Source organism: Galeopterus variegatus, unplaced genomic scaffold (genome assembly GCF_000696425.1).
Source record: "Galeopterus variegatus unplaced genomic scaffold, G_variegatus-3.0.2 Scaffold2922, whole genome shotgun sequence".
NCBI classification, from domain to species: domain Eukaryota; kingdom Metazoa; phylum Chordata; class Mammalia; order Dermoptera; family Cynocephalidae; genus Galeopterus; species Galeopterus variegatus.
In genome coordinates, this window is record NW_007729033.1 from 189,414 (window position 1) to 209,840 (window position 20,427).

Below are 20,427 nucleotides of genomic sequence, written 5' to 3' on the forward strand. Positions count from 1 at the left end.
ATTGTATTCTTTCTTAAGAAGGAAATAGGGTATGTGCTACGTCAACATGAGAGAGCCCCCAGAGGGAAAAGAGCAGGTAAAGGAACCTTGGTAATGCAATACAGGAAAGTGGTGAAGGCAATTCCCAAGATGACAGGTGCTTATCAAGGCTAGAGGGCAAGCAGCCTAGATTAGAGTAGAAGGACAGAAGGTTCCAGAAGAGATGGTTCCAAGAAGAAAAAAAAAATAGAACTGATTGATTTCCAATGTGATCCATGTGTTTGATCACATTGAGAAAATTTTACAGTTCTTTGAAGAATTAGAAGGGGAATTACTGAAAAGTGCATGACAAATGAAGCAAATGAAAAAAGTTAGACAATAACTAACTCCAGGAAGAGTAATTTTTAAAAAAAATCTGCAAAAAAGGAAATATAGTGATAGTACACTATATGACTCAGCTGTTAAATCATACTTAGAGCCTCAAAATAGTATAATAGTTCTGCTCTAAATTTTTTAAATATTATTCTTTAAGGAATATGGGATGAAGTAAAGTCTGTGTGTATCTGTTTGCAGGGGGAAGGATTGGGAATGATATCTTTGCCTTCTATAGTAGTGTGCCAATAGATAATGCATAAAGTCAGAAAATAAAAATATCACTGTTTGATACTAGAAAAATGAGAACTATTGTCTTTTTGGATGGTGATGAGGATATGGGGAATAAGAAAGGGAACTCCTGTTTTTGTTGCCTTACAGTAGTTTAAACTCTGCATATATTTCACTTTGCTAAAAACAACAACAAACACAAAAAAGGTGGTGTAACATCTTTTTTAAAGCAGGGAGAGCCTCAATAGTATATCACTTTTGATTTAGCAAATCTGCTTATAAAATTTATCCCAGGAAAACAGTCATGGATGTGTTCACAAATAAAAGTCTGAGATGTTTATCACAGAGTTGTTTGTAGCATCAGTAAAATTGTAAATCTACTAAATTTCCATTTTAAGAGAGCAAGTAATGAGTCTGTCTTGTTTATTGTGGTATCTTCAGTCTGTAGAACAGTGTCTGACACATAGTAGGTGCTCAGTAAATTTTTGTTGACTATTTACTAAGGGAGTAAGTGAATTAACACATAGGAAAAAAGCACACTAAACAATCTATTAGTTGTGGTTATCTCTGTGTAGAGAGATTATCTGTGATATTTATTTTTGCCTATTTCTCTAATTTGTATTTTTGAAAATTAAAAAGACCCTAAAAATTATAAATAAAAAATTTTAATTCAAAATTTTAATAAAATTCTTTATAAAATTTAAAAATATGATACAGTAACATTTTCATAGCAAACATTAATAAAGAGGAGATGGACAGTAGTCCATGGAATTGAGGCTGAGATAGCCTTCTCTGTGCTATATTTACTTCTGAGCTTCCTGAAGACTCAGACCAAAGGGACACTTAATTGGTCAAATAATTCTCATTGTGCAAGTAGTAGAAGCATACATTTTTATGTAGTTAGAAAAAAATTTTTCTTGGCACTAAATGCAAGGAAGAAGTTATCACATAGATACATAAGACCAAGATAGATAATAGACATTATCTTCAACTTCAATTTTACAGAAAATTGAACACTATTCTTGATATAGCCATTTCTTATACTGACCCTCAATAAAAGCAGAACTTAGTCATGTAACTTGGTGAAGGCTTTTCTACAGGATGGCTACTTAATTCAGAGACTCCTAGACTTTTGCATGAGTTAGAGCTCCAAAAGTTGTTTTTAAGTACAAAATGACCAAAAGTATTTTAACTTTGTGTTCCCCAATGCACTTCCACCAAATAATGTTGAAAGACATTCTATTAATAGTTTCACAAAAGAGTTTCAAGGTGTCTTTTGCAAGCATGTTCTTTTGCTTTTTAGTTTGTAGCCAATTGGGTACATTTTTCCAGAATGGTTAGTTTTTGTTTGCCTTGAAGGACTTTGAGGCAAGTAAGCACTTTTCCTTGATGATCTCCTCAAATGTTGTAAGGGATTCCTTAGCAGGTGCTACGGTCCTGTCCTCTCGTGTGCAGTTTCACAGTGGCCTTGAATATAAGGAACCATTTTCATTGGCATTTTCGTCAGCAGTAGTTGCCATCTGCTCCTTTGAGTTTTTTGATAATGCCCTACCACTACCCTGGGTTATCGTTGGGTGATAAGCGTTTGACGTCTGCTTTTTCTTTAGCAATAAAGTAAAACATTTCTGTACTTGTCCCAGTTATATGTGTCTTATTAATCTCTAAGCACTGAGTATATCATAATAAGTTTATTTAGTTTCTAGTTTTCAGCTTCAGTTTATCTTGTCAACAAACTAAAAACTTTTTTCCACTTCATGTGTCATTTTTCATCCCTTTTGCCAATTGTTCCCTTATTCACTCTTTGTCAAATGATTCATTTCATCTACACTTGTAATGAATGTCCTTTTATTCCTCAGTGCTTTCAATTTAAAAAAATCTCTACTTTGGTTTCAATTCTAAGTCTATGCTTCTCCTTAACTATTGCTGTCAACTTTCTCAATGCACTTTTTGTTATGATGGCCAATGATATTCACAAAACAATTCAAAATTAAGTACCAACGTAGCAAACATAGCAACAGGTGAGAGGTGATGGATAAATGAGAGGAAAATGCTTACCTGCCTGTTTTCACAATATGCTGCTGGTAGGCTGAGTTGACGCGCTTCACCCGGAGAATAGCTTTGTTCATTCACATCTATGAAAGTTTATAGGGTGGACTTTTAAAAATAGTCGCTGTTATGGATGCAGAGAGCTGACTTGTTCATGATTCGACTTGATATGGAGGAAAAAATATAAAGACTGTAGCTTCTAGAAGAAAATTTAGCTAACACATCCCTTCGACTCTCCAAAATACACACACATTTAATTGGAACTAGATGACAGTCAATTAAAGGTTGTCGACAATCTGAAATGCTGATATTCTGCACTGACTAAAGAGAGACTCATAGGTTTTAGACAAGCAGGTGGCGGTTAATATTCTGTAAAGAAAATTGAGAATTCCTGACTTGTGCTTACACAGAATTCCATCCTGTGAAAATCGGTCATAGCGCAAAGCCAAAGTTTTCTCAGAAAATAATTTTGAATCTTACTCACCGAAATACCAGAAGTATGTGCCCTAAATCATGAAACAGACAATTACGGTCTGGAAAATTTTCAGGACAAATGCTACTGTCCAGTCCTGCAACTAGGAGGCAGTGGAGCTGCGGTGACACTAAGGAGCTCGACTCCAGAACTTTGCCTTCTAAACTATACCATCTACCTGCTCATCTCAATGTTTGCTGGTTCAGTCTCCTCGCTTAGAAAAATCTGTATAATTTGGAAATCCATAATACTGTTTTTAACACTTTTTTCTCCTTTTTCGTTTACTTTGCCTTTCATTAACTTCTACCCATCTTTCACAGAAATAATCTCAGACCTAGGTGTCATTAGAACAGGTGTTTCTGAATAGAGTTCTTATATCTAACACGTAATATCTGGCCTCCCCGGTGCTATTCAGGAGCATCATGACCATGACTGGATAGAGGCATTCCTGCTGCCTCTCGCCCTGATGTGTAAGCTTGTACATGGCAGAAGCAGCTCAACTGTAAGTCAGCGCCTGCAGTTTGGAGCATCTGCCACTTGGGCACATGTCTAAAACCCAGTGTAGTACGGGGGGTTACTTGTGGACTGGTGCTTGTGATCTGGACCTTATTTTCTGCTGTTCTGATGATGACCGCCTGACTACAGTAGTCCCCAGTGTACCAAACCTTATATATACTGTGTTTTTTCCTGTACATGCATACCTGTGATAAATTTTAATTTATAAATTAGGCACAGTAAGAGATTAACAATAACTAATAATAAAAGAGAACAATTATAGCAATATACTGTAATAAAAGTTATGTGAATTTGCTCTCACTTCCTTTCTGAAAATATTAGAGAGAGAGAAACTGCAGAAAGCAAAATGGATAAGGGGCAACTAATGTCTTTCTGAGTGGATTCACCTGCCCTGTCCTTGTGCATCTATCTGAGCCTCCAGAAGTGAATCCGTTACATTCCTCCAAACTCGTGTTTTAAGTTTGAGACCACTGAAGACATACTATTCAAACGTGGTGTGTATCCATGTAGCTGTTTTCTTGTGATGCTATTACTAGACTAACAAAAACAATTTTATTCGTAATAATTAAATGTATATAATAGGAACATTTTTCTTTGTCTTTCAAATCTCTCCATTTTCCAAAGGAGAGAAAAGTAAAAAAAAAAAAAAAAAAGAGTGTGTGTAATGGGTTTTCTCATACCTAAGTGTGGTGTTAAATGATTATGAGAGGAATCAAAATTGGAGAGTCTAATAGAGGACATTGCTCTAGATAAGAGAGAGATGAGGATATGAGGGAGAGGGGCTGGGCTGGGGGAGTCATGGTTAGAGGAAATGCTAGAAATGTGTGCAGGAGAGAAACAGATACCCACTGGGAGAGTTTACGAAATTTCTGCAGTGTGGTGGCCCCACCCCCTCCATTACAACTTCAGTAAAATCCAAATATCTTCTTATGATTTGGGACTTGGATTTATTCTTGAGGGTCTGTAAATGATGCTGCGAGAAGAGTGGTGGGGCAGATTTCTTCTCCTTTCGCACAGAGTGAAAGCCACCTGCTCACAGCCTTGGCTGGTTTCCTGACGTCCTTTGGACAGACTGGGCACGCTCCTCCTGAACACCTCTGCACTTACTCTTTGTTCCACCTGGAATGCTCCTGAAGGGTGCAGAATCTGCCATCCCCCAAAATGCCACTTTGACATGAGGATTACTTTGAGCTAAAGGCACTTGAAAAACTTCAGATTCAAAAAGGCCATTCTTCTATTCTTCCCTGTTTCTTCCTGAAAACAGAAGATAAAAACTCCCCTGTGAAAGATGTCCTTTCTATACCAGGAGAAAAGAAACATTCTTTGATATTTCATAGCCGGGAGAATTTTGTGCAAACAGACCTTGTTAGAATAATTCCTGTCTTCCTTCAGCCTCTCCACATTATTTACTTTTTCATAATTGCCTCTCTTTATTCAACCTAATACAAAAACATGTAGGTTTTGCCACTTCTTTGGGTCTTCATTTCCTTATAAGGGCTCCCATGTAAAGTCACTTAAAACTTACATTGAATAAATTTGTGTACTTTTCTCCTGTTAATGTGTCTTGAGTCAATTTAATTCGCAGACCCAGCCAGGACACTAAGAGGGGAGAGGTAGAGTTTTGACTCCCCCATACTCTTCTCCCGGATATTCACATGGTTTATTTCCTCACCTTCGCTGGTCTTTACTCAAAGGTCACTTAACCAGTAAGGAGTTACTTAGCCACCCTGTTGAAAATTATACCCCTCCCACGTCACCCACAGAACTTGTTTATCTTGTTTGTCTGGCTCCTCCATTAGAATTTCAGAGGGCAAGGTGCCCTCCTTGTCCCCAGTTAATTCACTGGTCTGTCCCCAATGCCTAGAGTGGCACTGGACATATAGAAATCACTCAATAAATACTTGTTGATTGAGTGAATGAATGAGTCTGTCCGAAGGAGCCCAGTCACTTCCAGCTACCAAAACAGCAAATAGGTGATTCTCAAAGATAATTTTAGATGCTTTCCAGCTTTATAGACCAGTAAGCATAAGTAGGAAGACAGAAAATAAGCATTCATTGAAATCCTTTCTGGAAAAATTTATATACTTTAATTCAAATAGTCAGGTGTACTTGTAAATAAATTTCAAAACAAGTATGTATTAGTAAAGACAGATCATCCTTGAAATACTTGTGTTCCAAAAGTTCCTCCTTTGAATTTGCTGTGCCTGTTCTAGAGAAATTATACATGGCACTCATCTACCTTTTTTGGAACACTTTTTCTTTATTTTGCAGTCATTTCAAATGTGAAGAATAAATTCTGCTGAATGCAAGATTACTTGCTATCTTAAGTACTGGATAAGAGCTACTTTTCTCAGTGTTTGTGGTTCTGGCAAATTATCCAGTAGATTAATCTTCCAAAAGATTTAGGTTGTAACTGTAGAAAACATTATTTTAAGCAATAATCTAATGAAAGTATTTGTCTTCCACAAAATTTTTACAGAAAAATCAGGGGCCAGCCCGGTGGCGCATTGCTACAGTGCGCCGCTTGGGAGCGCGGTGGCGCTCCCGCCGAGGGTTCAGATCCCACATACAGACCGGTTCCCGCTCACTGGCTGGGCGAGGTGCGGGCAAGGCACCGAGGGTTGCGATCCCATTGCCGGTCCCGGTCCGGTACGGGCGCAACGCTGAGGGTTGCGATCCGTTGCCGGACATGAAAAAAGACAAAAAAAGGAAAAAAAAAAAAGAAAAGAAAAGAAAAGAAAAATAAGATGAATACAGTTCTCCATCCTATATCGAGTTTGTGTTTAGGACCTCTTAGGTCACTGATGTAAGCCGTTGTAGGGGACCACATGGTGGGCAGAAAGGATTGTATTTGCCCAAGAGACAGTGCTGTCACCACTAGCTTCTACTGTCTCTCCATGGACAAGATCCTGCTGCTCAAGTCTCAAAGCAAATATTAGAATCTTTCTGGCGGTATAGACCAGGAAGTATACATAGGGAGACTGAAAATAAGTTCATTGAAATTCTTTAATGCACCCTCTGGCAGTTCTTGTTCTAGATCAAATAGAATAGATGTCTGGGCCCTCAGCCAACAGCGACTCCTGACTTTTAAACTTACATCAAAACAGATCATTTCAGATAAAAATTTCTTTAAGTCAGGGGAAAAAATATCTTTATGACAGCTCGAACCCTGCCTTCTATAATGTCTGTGAAATCATCCATTTAGTTTTTAAAATAAGAGACTTTTCTCATTTCTCTGTAGGCTACCAGATTATTCACTTAAAGAAAAGCTCTCTTTTATTGGATGCCAACTTTTTAGCTTCTATTCTTAATAGAGTGAACGTATTAGTTATCATCCAAATAAGGACATGTTTGGGAATAGAAGGGGGAGCTATTAATAATTATTGCCAGAAAACGGTCATAAACTAGAATTGTGTGAGGCAAGCAGAGTTGTATGGCCTCTAACTACTAAGAAGGACAATGAAATAAATACTTGTTGAGACCATACAATGTGCTGAGTAGCTTTATATATATTAGCTCAATTTAAAGCCATCTTCTGATATTGGGGCTTGGGCACATTTTCAGCAATGAATCTGAGGCTCTGTGACATTAACCCAAGGAGTCATCATTTAATATTTTAAAAGGAATTTTAGGAACTCAGCTCAGGACAGTTTACGATAAGAAGTATTGATTTAGCTGTCTGGAGGAAATGCGTTAGATACACATTTTGGCCAAAAGCCAAATGTTAAAATCAATAATTGACTGAAGTCAGATATCACTAGAATAGAAAGAACTTTGGGGAGACAATATTAAATTTGAAACCTGATCAAACATTTTAAAAGTCAGCTTTTGAAAGCTTGACATTATGGTGAAGGAAAAATAATTTATCAGCACCGTCGGCGGGCAGAGTATTCCTGTGGTCGCTGTAATGCAAGTCTGCAGTCCTAAAAACATGCTCACTTCAACTGCACTAATATTTACTGCACAGGATAAGGAACTTGGGATTCATTGCTCTGCAAATTTCAGAAGTCTTGGATTGTCTACTACCGAAAATTGTTTGCCCATCTAAAGCAATTATTTTGGCAAGCTTTTGTTTTTTAGTCTCCGTAGACAAAAACTGTAAAGAATTGACTTCTTTAATTTCAATTTTGGTTGGTGAGAACAAAATGTGCATTGAGGTCTTCTCTTGTTTCTCTGTCTTCTTTCCTTCCTACTTGTTATTTATTCAATCAATATTATTATGCACCTTTTCAGGCAGTATTTTAGGAGATGGGTATACAGCAGTGACCAGAAGACAAAAGTCCCTCCCTTCATGGAGTTTATTTTTTGAGACTTGGGGAAACAGACAATAAACAAGACTATAAGTTAAATATATAGCATATAGTGAGTGTTAAGTGCTATAGAGAAGAATAAAGCAGGGATGAGGGGTATGAGGGATTCTCTGTTATGACTGGATCAAAGATGATTTCTCATGGATATTGTTTTTAGAGTATTTATTTCTCATGGAAGTTTTTAGGGGAAAATTTGTCATTTAACTATTAATTCCTCATAACAAAATATGAAGAGTTCCCACCTAAGAAATTTTTGTCCCTAAACAATTCACTGTCTAAATGGAATTAAATAACTGAAAATTAACATGGTTCTTAAAGTTTATTTTGTTTAATGTTTTGAATGTTTTGAATTACATCAAATAATTCTACAAAGATTTGAATTATGATGTAATCTCAACTCTGTTATTCTGCCTTATATTATTTAACATTTTATAAATATTTGTTGGCAGAAAAATGATGTAATATTTTTCCTGGGAGCAAAGCCATCCCACCACTTAACTAGTTATGTGAAATGAGGTGAGTGACTGAAAAAAGAATCTTAAAGCTATCCAGCTCCAGGGTTACTGTGAAATTAAGTGCAAAAATATCTATGAAGTTCCTGGTGCACCACAGGCACTTGGCCAGTGTGTCCAGAGTATTCCTTCAGAGCAGAAGGGAAAGGCGGATCACAATGGTTCTGAGCAGGCAGCATGCTGAAAGGAAAAACCTAGGCTTGGATCCCTGCAGGTCTGGCTTCACTTTCTGCCCTTGTGGCCTGAGCAAGTTCTGTGACAGCTCCAAGGCTGGTCCTCGGATGTGAATTGGGAGTGATAATAATACAGTTGGCCCTCCCTATCCATGGGTTCTGAATAAGGGGTTCTGCACCTGCAGATTTAACCAACAGAGGATTGAAAATATTTGGAAAAAAAAGACAATAAAAATAACGATATAATAATAAAAATAATACAAATTAAAAAACAATATAGTATTGTTTATATAGCATTTACATTGTAGTAGTTATTATAAGTAATCTAGAGCAGATTTACTGTGTACAGAAGAATGTGCATAGCTTGTATGCAAATACTGCTCTATTTTATGTAAGGGATTTGAGCACGCTTGGATTTGAATATGGGGGAGGGTGGTCATCCTACAATCAAACTCTTGTAGATACTGAGGGATGACTGTAAGCATAATAATAATTCTCTTAATTCTCTTTTAGGGTTGCTGTAAGGACTAAAAAATGTAAGGTCATCACCAGACACGGGTAATAGGGAACCAAAAATTTAGTTTATTTCCACCAAGGTTTAGAGTCATGCCCATGATATTTCTCCTCAGTTTTAAAGATAGTCTTAAGTCATGTCCAGGTGTTCTGTGTTGACTGAATATAGTGCCAAAGATGCTCTTTTGACAAAATGTAGGCAGCTCATTATGAAACTTTACCCCCTCTGGTGAAGCCACCTGTTAGGTGGTGAAACGCTAAGAATTAATGGAGGTGGAAGAGAAAAGGAAAGAGACAGCTGACGAGACATAGAGCAGGAAGTGCCACAAATTCTAGCAACTTGGATAGGATGAAGGCTTTTACCCCCTCTGGTGAAGCTGCCTTTTAGGTGGTGAAACGCTGGTAAGAATTAATGGAGGTGGAAGAGAAAAGGAAAGAGGCAGCTGACGAGACATAGAGCAGGAAGTGCCACAAATTCTAGCAACTTGGATAGGATGAAGGCTTTCTTCCTGAGCCCCTCTTCCTTGCCCTCCTTTCCATTGCAACCTTTGTGAAGGGGAGGCCAACCAAGATCTCAAAGAGTATGCGAGAAAGCCCAGAGTGGCTGATGAGCATGGCCGCCCACGGGCAGAGGGGCCTGTGCCTGGCTGCCAGGCCTCTAACACTGAGGACTCACCCACCAGCTTTGTTCACGTCAGCAACGAGGTTGGAGCTGTGTAACAACAGTACCGGCAACACCTAACACGTACTGAACTTTTACTATGTGTTCTTCCTATCCATTCTCAGTGAATTCTCAAAAAAAGGGCTCTGAGGCCTCATCGGAAAGCCGGGAACTTTCCCCGGTCAGGGAGTCAGTAAGTGGCAGAGCCAGGATTTGAACATGTCGTCCACTCTGCCGTCCCCTTTCAGCTCTCAGCCTCTGTGTCCCGGGTGGCTAAAGATGTCTGAGCAAGCACATCCACGTGGGGACAGCAATTTGTTTTATTCGTCTTCCTTGAGGTGGAAGTGGACAGTAAGCTCTTTAAGTCAATGAGTAATCGGAATTGGTTTCTGACAGACTGTTAATTAGGGGAGTATGTAAAGATTGCCCATAAAACAATAACGTGGCTTATGCTTGAGGGGCAGCCGGGCAGCAGCCTGCAAACTACCTCAGAGGGTGAGGTCACCCAGGGGACACTGGTGTTTCAGACACTAAGGGAATGAGGAGAGACCTTCCAAAAGTCATGGTCCTCAGCTGTGTCAAACACTACTGAGAGGCCAGGCAAAATGACAATCAAAAGGCCCCACGAGATTTAGCAGTTAGAAAGCAGGCTGCTTTGCCAGTGTCTAAGACCACATCGCTCTTTTCATTGTTTCTCTTCAAAAGGGTTTCTGAGGGGGTGTTCTCTAATCTGGTCCCCGTTTGGGGGAGTGCACCCTCTTTCAGCCACTCTGTGAATTCTTTACTCCACACAGCCCATGTTGCCCCCCCCCCCCCCGAACTGACCCACCTGATTGTTCAGTTGGGACACAGATGCGTTTCTGCTGCAGCCGAATAGCTCAGCAATCTCCAAAGTTAGCTCTCCAAACCTTTTCTGGACCTAGATGTTTGAATCAACCAGTAAATCTGCAATGATAATGATTATTTTTGCCTTTAGATATATTTCACCTGCACCTGAGAGCTAATGTACTTTCCTTAATTTTTTTTCTATTGTGAAATATTCCAGTCATGCATTTGGATGGCTGGAAGTGTGAATTAAGAGTAAATCTGCAATGATAATGATTACTTTTGCCTTTAGATATATTTCACCTGCACCTGAGAGCTAATATACTTTCCTCAATTTTTTTTCTATTGTGAAATATTCCAGTCATGCATTTGGATGGCTGGAAGTGTGAATTAACAGTAGTCTAATCACCCTGGGGACACTGATGCTTCTGTGAGCTGGCACTGAGGTAGCGCTGCACATCTCTGTGGGAATGACAAGTGACTGAGTCTGCTGCTCACTTAACCTGCTGTTCTTTTCTCTCTGTGTGTTCTCTCCTAGGAAACAAATGGAAGACTGCTGCGACCCCGCCCATCTCTTTGCTATGACTAAAATGAATTCCCCCATGGGGAAGAGCATGTGGTATGATGGGGAGTTTTTATACTCTTTCACCATTGACAATTCAACTTATTCTCTCTTCCCCCAGGTTAGTACAGAGTTTGTTGCATTTCAATATAGTTTCTTATATTTCTTGATGTCCTAGGAAAGGGATGTTGAGTTTGCCTAACCCATCGGATCTACTTCTTTCCATCTTCTTTCTTCTCTTCTTAATTTTAAATGTTTTTCTTTACATCTGTCAACGTTTGGTGAAGAAATCACATAATGTTTTGATGCAAGGATGGAAGCAGGTTATTATAGTGAAGTAGGATATTATAGAGTTAGTTTTCCTAGCCCTTCCAATCTGAGTCATGTGAGACTGAAAGAAGCAAGCAGAGAATGGTCAGGAAATTGTGGAATTCTAGTGTTTTGAGGTTGGCTGTGGAATGATCTTGAGGATTTGTGATGCCAGAATGCTTTCTTAGGACTGACGTTGCTCTCAGGGAGTGGCGACCATATGGTTAGATGTCTGCTTCTTAGAGCTCTTGAATGTTAACCCTGTGGTTAGATTACTGCTATGAAGTGAGGAGTGGTGGATATGGAGAGAAAGATTTCAATTTGATCGCTTTTGAAGTGGTCTAAATCAAGTTTTGCTTACTCAATGTTTTTCTTCTTGGTTTCCCGAGTATTGAAATAGAATGTTTTATTAGAATATATTTAGGCAGCAAGTGGGGGAAAAAAGAAAATCTTTCTTCTAGGGAACCTGAGTTGGGAAAAGGGGAGATTTTAGGTGAAATTGTCATTAGTGAGAAATTGAGAAATGAATCTTGGCCTCCTCAAGTCTTCTGGCCACTCTTGGTTTTGCCAGATGCTTGTACAGAGAGTTGGCAAGTGGGACTGAACCTTTCATGTATCTCTATTAACAACAAGCAAGTCTTTAACGAAGGGATCCTATATGTTTGAGGCACAGGATCTACCAGATCCAAAGTCACGTTCTCTGTGAAATCAGTCCATATTTACTAGCTCCTCCTTAGGTGTTTTAGTCTAATATAATAGTTTTAAAGTGCAGTGACAAGTTTTAAAAACATTTTTTAAATACGAAATAGAAGGTTTAATTTATTCTAGTATCTATGTGCTTCCACTCGCTCTATACATCATTTGCCCTTGGGAGACTTCCTAGTGTCAAAGGAAATGACTAAAAGTCATTAAATGTAGAACTGAATTTTGTCTCCATCTCTTACTACCTAAATGCCTTGGATATCGTCTAACTCTGAGACTCAGTTCTCTCATCTGTATAATGGATAGAACAGCACCTGTCCTTTCCACCTCACAGAGTTGTGGCAATCAATTTAGATAATGCATGTCAACGTGCTTGTAAACTACAAAGCATTATATGAATATTTGGTGTTGATGTTGTGCTGGTTCATACGTTGCATCTTGAGACTGAAGAATAAAGAATATAATTGTATTGGTCAGGGTTTAGGCAAGGTACAGAAATCTCCTTAGGTATTTTTGGCGTACAGATACTTCATATAGGGAATTAGGCACTTAAAAAATCCTTGGAAAAATGGGGAAGCGGGAGTCAAGAGGTGGCTCCTCGAATTATTGAGTTCAAGAACCTACTGCTGTAACTGTGGTCTAGAGACGAGGAAGCCCCAACTGCCATCGCTGCTAGCATGGCCAAAACTGCCTGCAGCAGAAACAGGAGCAGGAAGATGAGTTCTGGTGTTCCTCCTCCTTCCAAATCTCCTTAAAGTGCATCTAACGGGTAAAGATTAATTTGCATCCAGAACACTGGCTGCAAAGTCCAGGAGAGGCTGTTTTTAACTGTCAAGCTTCAGCAGAAAGCTAGAAGGAGGTTGGTACAGAGGTTGAGCAAGCCAATTCAAGATCCTCTATGTACACAAACTGACATCAGACAGTTATGAAATGAAGAAGAGATACGGAAACAATCTTCTTTCACAGCTCATCAAATAGAAAAAATTTTAAAGAAATCCAAATGAGGCTCTTTATAGATGAGAGCTTTCAGTCATACCTAACTTTGTATTGGAAAATAGATTGAAAGAAAAGAGATGATTGAATAAATATAAACTAGCCTCCTATCTTATCTGTCAGTTGCAGCAGTTGGATGGCAGGAAATATTTCCCCTTTAAAGTGTGCACAAATGAATCTGTGCCTCCTGTGCCAATTGCAAGACCGAGGAATTGTCCTTGAGTAATAAAAGAAAGATGCTTTTTTTCTTCAGAGCCAGAAGTCATTACATTATGTGTGTGCACAGTCATTACGAGGGCTAAAACAATTCAACAAGTACATTTTTTTTTAAAGTTACACATGTGTTTTTCTGCTGAGATTCTGAAGTGACTAATTCGTAGAAATCCCAGAAAACCAGTTTGCTTCGCAAAAAGAATGGTTTATTTCCGCCTGCACTCACCCCACTATTATTTCTTAGCAAAATGTTTCTAGTTTGTTATCAGCAAACTAAGTTGCCAGTTAATTGATATGCTTCATTAACGTTCCCTGTGGGAAGAAAGGAGTGTGTGCAGATTAGGCAGAAATGCAGGTCCATGAGGCTGTGTCAGCAGTCTGCACAACATATCCCTCCTGTCCCTGAGTTTCAGCAAAATAAGGCCAAGTCTCTAAATCTCTAACTCAGATTATTCATCCGTATCTTTACACTTTCCCCTAAATGTTTAGTACATGTTGGCCATCATTATTGTTGATATTATTCCTTTGCCTACTTTTATCCATAGTTTTTTGTTGTTGCTGTTATTGCCAATATGCAGTACAGGAAGGGAGATGCTCTGTACATGGTGAAATGTTAACAGGTCCCGCCCAGGGCTATGTTGGCCATCATTATTGTTGATATTATTCCTTTGCCTACTTTTATCCATAGTTTTTTGTTGTTGCTGTTATTGCCAAGATGCAGTACAGGAAGGGAGATGCTCTGTACATGGTGAAATGTTAACAGGTCCCGCCCAGGGCTGTGTGTCCCCAGGAGGGGACTACTGAGATGTCGTGTACTTCTCCATGCCAGACCGAATCCCCTTTATTACAGTTAGTTGTTTCTTATCTGGACCTCCCACTGCTTCCCAAAACTTTATCACCAAATTCATTCGCTTCTGCCACATATCGCAGTTGTTGATGTACCTACGTATCTCCATATTACAGTTTTCTAAACGTCCCTATCTGCTGCTCTCAGTACCATCTTGTGAGCTTTTGAGGAACAAGGAGTTTTTCATTCTCGTGCCCAGTGCACCACTTCCCACTCAGCACAGATATTCATTTCCAGCTATTCATAGTTGCCAAGTGGTTCCCCGTCTGTGTCCCACTTGGGCTGGACCACTGCTGTACCCTTGCTTGAACTATAGGAAACCAAGCAGGATATTTGATGTAGCTGTTTCCAAATGGCTCTATAAATGTATTTTGGCAAAGTATTTGTTGAATATTTTTAAGCACGAAGGACTGAATTTTAACCCTCATATAAGATTTTTAAAATATGGAGTGCGTGTGTGCATGCGTGTGTGCGTGTGTGCATGTGTGTGCATGTGTGTGCGTGTGCGTGTGTGTGTTTGGAGAGGACAGTGTAATGTATTAGTGTTCCCACTTTGAATGTGTGTGCATGCGTGTGCGTGTGCGTGTGTGTGTTTGGAGAGGACAGTGTAATGTATTAGTGTTCCCACTTTGAGAATACCACATCGTCTGGGCTGGGATCAGTTGTCTCCTGTTTAGCTGAGGACTGTCCCTGTTAAGACTGTGTGGTCCAGTGTTTGCAGGAATTGTTTGAACTCTATTTTGGCCTAAAATATATTGCTCAGAAAGAACATCAATTTTCTTGAAAATCAGCAAGGGAGTAGCAGGAATGTTAGAAACCACAGCTATGCAGATACAATCTGAAAAAGATTTCCTCTTGGTGTAATTAAAACATGGTCAATTCTCCATTCTTTCACATTGTGCTGAATAGTTAGTCATGTGATTTGAATTACAAACTAGACTGTCATTTTTCCTCAGAATATCCACCCAATGCCATATGTAAAGAATCACAAAACATTGTTAATGTGCCCCACATGGAACTGCATTTCCAGCTTCTTAAGTTGACCATAGTCTCCCTGTCATATTCCACTGGGCTTGGACCGTCAGTGTCCTTGGCCTGTGGGAAACCCAGCAGGACATTTTGAAGCAGTTTGTCAGAATGGCCTTGTTAAACTGAAAATACACATTTTTTTCCTTCACAGTAATGTACTTAATAGAATTCTGCAAGCTCCGGGATATCCCTGAATCTCACAGCAATTTTTTTTTTCTCCTAATGAAATTTGGATCATACTATATGATCTACAGAATGTGGTAGCTTTGTTTTTTTACTTATCAATATTATTATAATCATTTTCCCCAGACACATACCTTTTCAGCTGGAAGGAAACAAACGGGATTAATGCTTGATGGGCATAGATCTTTGCCAGGCTTGTGTTAGGTTATGTTGTTAGGCTTATATCTGGCTGCTTTATAACAGAAACCTGACACAGGGGCTTCGTTAAATAGGTGCTTCTTTATCTCAAGCAATAAGGAACTAATGAGTGGGTAGTTCAGGGCTGGGTGATGGCTACATGGTGTCATCAAGCTCCCAGGGTCTTGTCTGCTTGCTGGAACATTCTTAGCTGATGGCCAAGGAACCTCCTGGTTTGGGTTCAGCATCCCAGCAGGATGGACGACGAAACAGGACAGACCCTGCTTATGTGTCGTTGGTTGGGACCGAGTTGCATGGGCATGTCCAGATGCAAGAGAGGCTGGGAGGTTCAGTACTTTGGCTCTAGGCAAGTGCACTGCATTTGCTGGTCTATACTGTCTGCCTCAGTTTCCTCACATGTTGTCTCCCTCTGTCCTTACAGCAACTCTGTGTGGTTATTATTGTCTCCATTTCACTGATGAAACTAAGATGGAGAGGGGTTTAATAACTTATTCCAGGTTTCAGAACTGGTAGGTTGAAGGGCTGGGATGTAAAACCTGGCCTGTCTGATTTTAAAGGTTTTATTGTTTATTGTGTTGTTTATTTCTTTAAAAGGCATGGATTCTAGTGGCTTCTTTGTACACTCTTAGCACTCAGGCACCTTGAAACCATTTTAAGAATACCCCTATAGGACCAGTTTAAGACTATATGGCAAAAAAAAAAATGTTGCAGTTATTTGGGAGAAAAAATAGAGGGTAGATATGCAGGCTATCAGATCCTATATGATGCTGTAGTTTTCCTTTGAAACAGTACTTTCCTGTACAACATTGTAGTCTCACTTTGACTCTGAACTCCCCCATAGCCCATGTTGAAAGGAGAAATAAGAGAAGTTACATTTTTTTGATTTTTACAGAGGAGAAATCCAGGTTTTCAGAGGGAAACAAAATTATTTTGGGCACATTGTTTGGGAATCCAGACCATGGTTTCACTACCATTGAATAATTCCTGTAATTTACCCTGTCATTCCTAGCTAAATGCCAACATTCGAGCACTTTCTGGGGAATGGATTCTAAAGATCTGGGTTCTGTGATGACATTTAAGATCTCAGATAAGTACACAACCATTCTTAGCCTGAATTTTATAGTTTGCAAATCAGGACGAATATAACCTTGTCTTTATATTTCAGTACTAGTATGAAAACAAAGTTAAAATGAGATTATGGGTATAAAAGTGCTTTGTAATGAATGTACTGCACAAAAATAGAATATCATTACTGTTGTTATCTGCCTAAGCATTAATGGATATAAGCATTTCCCTGGCATTTTGGTAATGCCAGGAACTGATGGGGGAAAAACCAAAAGCAAAACATCACTAGAAAAGGGGTGAAATCAATTTTCCAAGACAGTGAGAAGAGATAAATCTGTTGAGTCTTGGATTTAGGGAAATGTAAAGTAGTAACGGAGAATGCTACAGACTCTGCCAGTTGTACATTTGTGTCATTATATCTGGATAATAGTTATGATAAATTAAAAGTGCAATGTGAAGTAAATTATTAATTTCCAGTGAATCAAGATTGTGTATCTGAACAATGGATTCATATCCACCGTTCTCCAAATTGCTCTAACTGAGAAGGCAGGGCGAGTGGATCGTCACAGGACGTCCAAGTATCCATTATCTTTGTAGGGAAAGGAAAGGAAAACAAATGATTAGAAGTGAGGCAGTACCAAGAAGTTGCCCAAAAAGTAGCTGAAGGTAAACTATAAGATGTCTTGTTTTTCAAATTTAGAAATAATTAAAACTTAAGACTTTAATGAAAATTCACAGGTTGTCTATGGTTGAAAACAAACAGAAAAATCAATGTAAGGGATGGTCTGTTTTGCTATGGCTTAGACCTTTCTAAAGTACTTGACAATGTGTAAAATTTAGTACAAAGACTGATCATAGCTCGGGCTTCTAGCTTCCTGGGAACCATTGAAAAGAATGCAGTACACCTGTTACGACAAGTCAGATCTCATCCGGTTGGTCTGATGAGAGTGATAACTGCTCTCAGGAGCTATTACTGTTCCGTATAACATTTTTGTCTTAGGTTTGGTGACATGAAATAGGTTTTTTTTTTTCGTATTACTGTTCCATATAACATTTTTGTCTTAGGTTTGGTGACATGAAATAGGCTTTTTTTTTTCCTGCAGAAAAAGCTGGTATATCTTTATTTTTTCTCTTTGATTAATTTCTTCATCTTGGCCCTTATTATCAGCAAAGGTCCATGTGTAGAAAGGACTATCCATCCTATTTTGCTTCAGTTTTGAGCATTTGTTTGGATACCAGGAAGCCTTGTCCTTCGTAACTCTATCAGGAGTTCCTTAAATGCATAAAAATCCATTTGATTAACTTACAAACAGGTACCACATCAACGCTGAATTTCTTCTGGCTTAATTAATTTGGTCAAGGAATAAAGTGTATAAATAAGTACAGAGAATGTTTTTTTTAATGTTTGTAGCTATTCAAACTAATTCATGATCTTTCTGCTAATTGGCCTGTAATGCTTAGATCACACATGAGACAGCACAATATTTTTAACAGCACTCATGGCCTGACTAGCCATACCCTGTGATTTTCAGGGCTCAGAACTTCTGGGTGGATTGGAGAGACTAATCCTAAAGCTAGACTTGTCCAACAGGCTGGGGGAAGAGATGGGCAGGAGACAGGAAGGGGAGTGAACATAGCTGCGGAGGTTGAAAGAAAATCTAGCCAGTATCCAGAAAGGGGTATTTAGATTCTCACCATAGGAAGCTGTTGGCAATAACCAGAAGATAAAAGGAGTAGCATGGTGTGCCAATAGTATGCAAAACTCAGAGATGAAAAATGGGGATGGGTGGAGATAGACACAGAGGTCCAAATAAAACAGCAACTGACTTCAAGTTCCCAGCTGGAGGTTTTGGCAACTGGCAGTTTCCAGAGGTACTGGTCAGAGGTAGACAGGATCCCTACCTTCTAGAGGCTTGGGAACTGATCATTTATCAAGGCGGGATTCAAATGAACAAGGTGAGGGTCCCCAGCATTGTTGTCAAAATTAGACTGTTTTTGAAAGCAAGGCTGAAGCACAGTTCCTGGAACTTGATATGAGCAGGGAGACAGGAATCTGGAAGGGCAATCTGGGGCTGTTTTGAAAAGAAGACACAAGCCATGTTACCAAAGCCACACCTCAAAGCCAGGGCCAGAAGAAAGCAGGTATAACTTGAGTCCCACAACTTTGGGTGACCCATCCCCAAATCATTCCCCTAAAGGTCACGATTGACCCACATTTCCTAGGGCTCAGTCTGAATCTGCGGTGGCCTCATATGTGGGTTTGGGATGTGTATAGAGGTTGAGAATTGGCCCTGATAAAGCAGTAGAATTTTCCAGACAAACATGTTGTTACCTGCTCCTGGGTCTAGCTCTGTGGAGGCTGACAGTTCAAAGGGAGCAAAAACTAAATGAAGGAATGAATTTGGGCACATTGTTAATTAAGAAATTATATAGCAGCTGGTCAGAAAAATAGGTAAGTGGATTAGTGTGGTAGAGAAATTTAGGACAGATGGCCTGTGGGTCAAGATCTGTTGGCTGTAAAAGAAACAGGAGTGCTTTTTGAGGGTACGGTAACATTTTATAGTCTGAAAACTATTATACATAGGATTTTTCTTGCTAAGTTTTATTTTTCCTGTATACCCAGACTAAACGCTTAGCTAAAAAAACAAAATAAGTGCCAAGAGAAAGGCAGTTGGAAATTAAGTTAATTCGATAATCTCTTACCTGGGGTAGCCTGCTATGAATAAAGCACTAACAGTCCCTTAAAAATATGTGTCATCTGATTATTTTGCTTAAATTCTGCTATTTCTAGAGTTCGGTCAACTCTGATTTTATATACGTCTGGGGTCTAATCTACTACTCCGAGGATAGCATATTCACAAAGTATTGTTAAATCTGGAGCCATCCTTTATAAATTTCCTAATTGTTTTTTCTTGTTACATCCTGACCCAGTCTTTGACTGTAACAACCAAGGTCAGTAAGAACTGAAATAACTATAGTTTGTAGGTGCTTCCAGATGCCTGACATGCAGATTGTTGAAGGACTTTTTTAAATCCAAAGGCCAATGATATTTATAGACTCAGGAAAAAATATAGTACTTCTATATGAGCCATAAAATTTAGTATAAATTGAGAATCTGCAAAATAAAACCACAGTTGAAATTAAATTTAAAATAAGGATTTGATGCATCAGAAATTACCTTTCACATGTGTTGGATTTGTCACCTAAATGAATATGCCCTGCCGCCATCAAAACTATGCCTTCCCCAAATTTTGATAATTCTATGTAAGATAAGTTTTCAACCATTTATTTTAATCAACTTTTTTTTTTTTTTTTTTTCATGGCTGGCTGGTACAGGGGTAGAACCCTGGACCTGGGTGTTATCAGCACCATGCTCTAACCACCTGAGCTAACCAGCCAGCCCCTTCATCAAGTATTTGTTGAGCAACTATTGCTGTGTGCTAGGGACTGTGCTGGTTCCTGGGGAAATCATGGTGAGTATAAATAGATTCAGTCCCTGCTCCTGTTGGGTACTGTCCTTAATGTCCCATAGGTTCTGCACCTTTCACATTTACAACTATTGCTGTGTGTTAGGGACTGTGCTGGTTCCTGGGGAAATCATGGTGAGTATAAATAGATCCAGTCCCTGCTCCTGTTGGGTACTGTCCTTAATGTCCCATAGGTTCTGCACCTTTCACATTTTCACAATGAAATTCAGCCCCCCCCCCCCCCCCCCC

At 39.2% G+C, this 20,427-nt stretch overlaps 1 protein-coding gene across 1 annotated transcript in view; it reads left to right on the top strand.

Moving 5' to 3' along the window:
- The window catches only part of ST8SIA1 (ST8 alpha-N-acetyl-neuraminide alpha-2,8-sialyltransferase 1), a 123,311-nt gene that overhangs the window by 32,417 nt on the left and 70,467 nt on the right, over positions 1-20,427 (top strand). Inside the window, exon 2 of the mRNA XM_008583465.1 lies at positions 11,149-11,293. Coding sequence (XP_008581687.1) covers positions 11,149-11,293 — 145 coding nt within the window. The remainder of the gene's footprint in view (positions 1-11,148; positions 11,294-20,427) is intronic.